General features: G+C 51.3%; 1 protein-coding gene across 1 annotated transcript in view; it reads right to left on the bottom strand.

The window, feature by feature from the left end:
- Positions 1–435: 435 nt before the first annotated feature.
- The window catches only part of LOC308171931 (origin recognition complex subunit 2-like), a gene marked incomplete at both ends in the record, with an annotated part of 7,448 nt that continues 1,252 nt past the window's right edge, over positions 436–6,631 (bottom strand). Inside the window, 11 exons of the mRNA XM_080546844.1 lie at positions 436–551; positions 648–709; positions 803–974; positions 1,113–1,259; positions 1,537–1,633; positions 1,828–1,960; positions 2,194–2,303; positions 2,479–2,577; positions 3,921–3,974; positions 6,072–6,220; positions 6,503–6,560. Coding sequence (XP_080402970.1) covers positions 436–551; positions 648–709; positions 803–974; positions 1,113–1,259; positions 1,537–1,633; positions 1,828–1,960; positions 2,194–2,303; positions 2,479–2,577; positions 3,921–3,974; positions 6,072–6,220; positions 6,503–6,560 — 1,197 coding nt within the window. The remainder of the gene's footprint in view (positions 552–647; positions 710–802; positions 975–1,112; positions 1,260–1,536; positions 1,634–1,827; positions 1,961–2,193; positions 2,304–2,478; positions 2,578–3,920; positions 3,975–6,071; positions 6,221–6,502; positions 6,561–6,631) is intronic.

Consider the following 6,631-nt stretch of genomic DNA (forward strand, 5'->3'; position numbering starts at 1 on the left):
GCAATACAAATAGTGCAGAAATAAAAAAAAAGTGCAGAAATAAAAGTACAAAAAGTGCAGTTTGTGTGTGTGTGTGTGTGTGTGTGTGTGTGTGTGTGTTTAGCGCACCTGTGACATCACCAAGTTGTTGACAGCATGTATGATGGCGCTGCCCAGAGAGGAGGAGGAGTCCATGTAGTCCATCACTGCCAGGTTATCAGCGATCACCGTCAGGTTGTGCGTCAGCTCGAACTCCACCTTCTGCTCTGTCGAGCTGCCATACTGCAGCAGGGCAATGCGGGCATTCCTCTCGTCTGATTGGCCGTTGGCCAGCGTGAGGCGGCGAGCCACGTTGTCGATGAACTCCCTCGCCCGTCGGTGGTTCTCCAGACCCATCCTCTCAGAGCCGTCCAACAGGAAGATCAGGTCCACTGGTCCACTGGACGCTGCACACAGCTAGCCACGAATCAGTTTGTGGTCTTTGAACTCAGTGAGCTGGGTCCTCAGGGTGAGGTCAGAGTTAACCAGGAACGCCTCACGACAACGCTGATAGAAGTCCTGGAACGACAAACCTGCGAAAACACACACACATGTATATGTATATGACATTCCTATGAGGGGGGTTCTGATTGTTGACATTTACATTTGTGATGTGATTGTCTGCGTACCTGTGTATGAAGTGTTGTCTTTGTTCTCCAGCTGGAACTCCACCAGCAACCTGAAGATCCCCCTGCAGACGCACAGACAATAAGACCACACAGTAACAGTAGTATTCATAAAGACATGTACACCGCCAGTGTGTGTGTGTGTGTGTGTGTGTTACCTGGCATTTGCCGTAAGGCTGCGTAGAACCTGTGTGAGGGAGGAGAGCGCGAGAGCACCAGTCTGCTGGACCAGGAGAGAGTTCTCGTACGACGTCTCCTCGACGTAGCGCTGGTAACACACACACTCCCACCACAACCAGTTGAACCGACTCTGTTTGCACTGGTCCCATACTGAAACACACACAGACACATCATATACAGTATATTGGCCTCAACGCCTTAGTAATGTAGCTATAATACACATGCCCTGTATTCTCTCACCATTACGGTCCTTCGTAACATGTTGCTACAATACACACAAGTACGTACCCAGCGGGGCGTTAATGTGGTCTATGGAGGCCACCAGGTGCATGTTGGGAATGGATGCCAGCTGCCCCAATGCATTCTGGGTCTTCTCCCCACGGAGCATCGACCCGTCAATGTTATGGATGAGCAGGTACACGTGAAGGTCAGGGTCTGATGACAAACACACATACTTCAAGACGCACACAGACATGATACACCAGACCACCATCTAAAACATGCACGCACATACTCACGCACTCACACACTGGGGGCGGCTGTGGCGCAGGAGGTAGAGTCCATTTACACAGTGCAGTCCATTTACACACTCACACACACACACACACACACACACACACACACACACTCACACACACACTCACACTCCTCCCCATCTACAAAACACACACACACACACTCTTCCACATCTACAAAACACACACACACACACCGTCTCTTAGGATTGTGGTGATGAACTGTAGTTGATCTGCAGGGTTCCGAAAGGTTCCCTGGTGCTCTAGAACCTCACCAGTCAGAGCGTTCAGAATCTGCGGGAGAATACAGGCAGAACAGACCAGACACACACACACACACACACACACACACAGGTCAGGTTAATAACCAACTTATGCAGTTGGGCAGTAAGTTAGGTGAGAATTTAGTTCTTTTTTGCAATAGAATTAGTAACAATGGCACATTAAATCCCAGAAGTGTGTGTGTGTGTGTGTGTTTGTGTACTGACCGACTTGAGAGTGATGGAGGGGAAGAATCCGTTGACCACCAGGTGAATCTCCTGAGAGAGCTGAGATACACGAAACTCCTCCAATAGAGCCTTTTTACTGCCCAGACCATACACCAACACACTGAAGCCCAGCCTACACACACACACACACACACACACGTACGTCAGGGACATTCGGTACATTTTTCCACTGACCCAGACTTAGACAAAAACACGCTCTGTGCCAAACTCCATGCACACATACAGACACAGACACACACACAGACACACACCCAGACAGACACAGACACACACACAGACAAACACACACACACAGACACAGACACAGACACAGACACAGACACACAGACACACACACACACTTACTGTAATTGCAGCATCCACTTGCTGAAGTGTTTCTGGTGTTTTTCGTGGAGCTGCTGGATCTCAGATGAATAACAGGATGGCGTCCCTTCTAACACACGGAACAACGTGTCCTACTCACACACACACACACACACACACATTTATATTAAAAAAATAGAACTTCTCTCTTTTACCAAATGTCGTGAAACGAATCAGTTTGGAGACGGCAAAGGAGATTGAAATCTGTGTAGAGTGAGTGAGTGTGTGTGTGTGTGTGTGTGTGTGTGTGTGTGTGTGTATACTGACCCGGTCTAGTTTGGGTGTGTGTAGGCGCTGGAGTGTGCGGTCTGATGTCAGGACCTTCGAACTGCCATGAGCCTCAAAATACTCCTCAACTAGCAGGGCTCTACGCTAACCTTTTTCACTAGGAGCACATGTGCTCCTAAATGAAAAATGTTAGGGGCACACAAAGAAATTTAGGAGCACAGTGAAAAATGTAATTATAACACATTTTTAGTAGTGATTTTGCCATTTTTGCACCAAAATCACACATTGGCCCATGCCTACAGCCCTACTAGACGCAGAGTTGATGGCATTGTATTATGGTAACTAGCTGTGTCAAGTTCTCCTGGTTAGCAGCATGTTCATTCATTCATCCATGTCATGCCTGTCAGCTAGCAGCTAGCAGCCCAGCCAGGCTTTAGGGCTAGGTCTGTCAGCTAGCAGCCCAGCCAGGCCATGCAGAGGTCTGTCTCCATGCTGCCCACCTCCCTGCTGCTGGGTCAGGCTACATCAGTCACACACGGTGGCCAGACAACTCCACATCTAGGGGTATTAAACTACCCCACATCCAGATGACCAGTCCCCAGCCCCATGCTGCCCGGGGTGGTGACATGTGGAGGTGGCCAGCCCAGCACGGTGCCTCTGCGGCGGCTAGCTGTTAGCACACCACCATCCCCGGGGGTCCCACCTCTCTGCCACACTCAAGTACAACATGTTGCATTTTCATGCCATTAGGCAACTTGCTTCCTAGGGTTTCCTAGGATTAGAGATGCATTTGGACTTCTGGAGTACCTCCACTACTTTCAATGGGTTCTGAAGGTCTGAGAGCTTTCTACTTTCTACCCTGGGTAGTTAACCCTGGTTGTAACCTTGGGTTCAAATCTGGAGTGTGTGGGACCAAATCTGTAGATGTGGTGAGCTAATGAAGCTAATGAAGCTTGAGATGAGAAAAGGGCGCTTGTCTCTTTAAGGCCCAGGAGGGAGTTAGCGATTAGCGATGTTAGCTTAGCGCCAGTTTAACAGAAGTAACTTCACTTTTAACATGACTTCCCGTGGTCGTAGCGGGCTGGCTGACGGCTTAAAATGTGGCCACACGGTTCGCGCAGATTTATTTTTAGAATTAAAAAAAAAAAAAAAAAAAAAAACGGTACTCGCACGTGTGCTCGTGAATTTATTTCTCTAGTCGCACAGATGTATTTTTAGTCGCAAATGCCAGTGAAATGGTCGCACTGTAGAGCCCTGACTAGACTGGGCTACAGAGAGAACAGTTAGTGAACACTGTATGCACACAGACACGCGCATGCACACACACAAACACACACACACACACAGTACAAACACACAGTACACACACACACACACACACACACACACACAGTACTCACACACAGTACACACACACACAGTACACACACACACACACACAGTACACACACACACATAGTACACACACACCCTAGACACACCTGGCTGGGGGGCTCTGGGGCAGTCTTGCTCTTCTTGGCAGGGGTCTTATAAAGGGCAGAGGGTGGCGGGGGCTTAGATAGATAGATAGATAGATAGACTTTATTTGTCATTGTTACAGTACAGGTACCAAACAACGAAATTTAGGAGGGGAGGCTCCCCTGGTGTTTAAGAAAGGAAAAAGAATCACATTTTGGAAAAAGCATAGATGCATAAAATCACAAGAAGGTAAGGAGCTGGTTTACATCAATAGAGGCTATGTACACAATCCACTGTACTATACTGCACAGATAGTCAAATAGGGTTGTCATATTTCACAAGAAAGTATTTTTTCACATTTTTTTAAAGTGTCACAGTTTGTGTCCTGGGCCCAGAACTTAGGCCTTTTCTGTGTTCAGGGCCTTGACGGCCCTGTGGTAGAAGCTGTCCTTCAGTCTGTTTGTCCTAGCGGCCGGGGTCCTGTACCTCCTGTTCGAGGGCAGCTTGACAAAGTGTTCGTGCCCAGGGTGGGTCGGGTCCTTGGAGATCTTGGAGGCCCTCCTGAGACAGCGTGTTTTGTACAGCTCCTCCAGAGAGGGAAGGGTGGCGCCGGTGATCCCCTGTGCTGTTCTCACGACTCTCTGTAGATCGCTTCTCTCCGCTGCCGTGCAGCTGTGGTACCAGTTGGAGATGCCGAAGGTGAGGATGCTCTCCACTGCGCCGTGGTAGAAGGCCACCAGCATCTCCTGCTTGCTGTGTTGTTTCTTGAGGCATCTCAGGGTGTATAGCCGCTGTTGTGCCCTCTTGATGGTGCCTTTAGTGTTGTCCTTCCAGGCCAGGTCATCCCGCATGATGTGTCCCAGGAAACGGAGGTTTGAGACCATCTCCACGCTCTCTCCGTCGATGAGCAGGGGCAGGATCTCGGACTTTTTCCTCCTGTAGTCTACGATGAATTCCTGGGTCTTTGACTTGTTTAGCAGCAGGTTGTTTACCTTGCACAGCTTGCTCAATTGCTCTACCTCATCCCTGTACGCCGCCTCGTCCCCCCCCGAGATACATCCCACCACGGTGGTGTCGTCTGCAAACTTTACGATGTAGTTGCTGGGGTGGATGGGGGTGAAGTCGTGGGTGTAGAGGTTGTAGAGGATGGGGCTTAGCACGCAGCCCTGGGGTGACCCAGTGCTGAGGCTGAGGGCTGTGGAGGTGTGGGGGCCCACCCGCACCCTCTGGGGGCGGTCGGTCAGGAAGTCCTTGATCCACGCACATATAGAGTGTGATAGACCCAGGTCTAGTAGTTTGGTCACTAGCCTGTCTGGAAGGATGGTGTTAAAGGCGGAGCTGAAGTCCACGAAGAGCAGTCTCGCGTAGCTGTTTCCCCTCTCCAGGTGGGATAGAGTGGCGTGGAGAGTCGTCGCTATGGCGTCCTCTGTGGACCTGTGGGCTCTGTAGGCGAACTGGTATGGATCCAGGTTGGGCGGGAGGCGTGTGAGTATGTGGGCCCGGACTAGTTTCTCGAAGCACTTCATGATGATTGGTGTGAGTGCCACCGGGCGGTAGTCGTTTAGGCAGCTCACCGTGCTTTTCTTCGGGACTGGGATGATAGTTGAGGTTTTCAGGCAGGGTGGGACGGTGGCCTGGGACAGGGACTGGTTAAAGATGTTGGTGAAAACCCCGGCCAGCTGGTCGGCGCAGTCTCTCAGCACCCGTCCCAGGACGCCATCCGGCCCCGAGGCTTTCCTGGGGTCCACCGCCTTCAGTACGCGTCTCACCTCGTGCTCTGTGAGGGTGAGGCTGCTGAGAGCTGGAGAGAGTGGTGTCTGTGTTGTGGTTACCTCCGTTCGCCCCTCGTCGAACCGGGCGTAGAAGGTGTTCAGCTTTCCCGCCAGCAGGGGGTCGTCCTCTGCGGCTGTGAGCCTGTTGGCTCTGAAGTTTGTCATCTGCTGAACCCCCTGCCACATCCGCCTGGAGTCGTTGCTCAGGAGGCATTCCTCAATCTTCTCTCTGTGCTCTGCCTTGGCCGCTTTGATGCCGCGCTTTAGGTTGGCCCTGGTGGAGCTGTACAGCGGTGTGCGCTTCCCTGCGAAGAAGGCGTTGTCCCTCTCATTTAACAGTTTTTGGACCTTCCCAGTCATCCATGGCTTCGTGTTGGGGTAGACCCGGACCCGTTTGTCCACGGTGACTGAGTTGGGGTTACTGGGGGTTCTGGCCTGTTTTAAATTCTCCTTGTCCTCTCTCTTCCCCCTCTCGTCCTCCTCCTCCTCCTCCTCCTCTCCAGAGTCGGAGGGAGAGAGCTCGCTGTCACTGTCGGACCGGAGGTTGGGCCCTGAGAAGAACAGCCAGCGGATCAGAATTGATCTGGTTGGCTGTTCATTAGGAAGGAGGCTGTGTGTTTGTGTGTCTGTGTGTGTGTGTGTGTGTATTTGTGTTTATACAGTCGCCGTCAATGGGTGCGTTCGTAAATACGCTTCGAGAGTGCCGGAGCGCACACCCAGGGTGCGGAAATTAACTGATTTCAGTTGAAACCAGAGCAGCTCAGAGCAGATTTCCAGAGCCTATTTACGAACGCACCCATTGTAAAACCCGAGGGACTGACATGGCCGCCTACCTGTCAGTCTCTTCCTCAGTCTGTGGGGCGTTGTGGAAACAAACTGCCCTTTCTTGCCCTGACAGGAAACAGGAAGCAGCACGGGTCACACAAAAGCAGGGGACGCCGATCCAGACTCTCCAGCAGAGC

This window comes from Nansenia antarctica (genome assembly GCF_963989245.1).
Source record: "Nansenia antarctica genome assembly, chromosome: 16".
In the NCBI taxonomy this organism is placed as follows: domain Eukaryota; kingdom Metazoa; phylum Chordata; class Actinopteri; order Argentiniformes; family Microstomatidae; genus Nansenia; species Nansenia antarctica.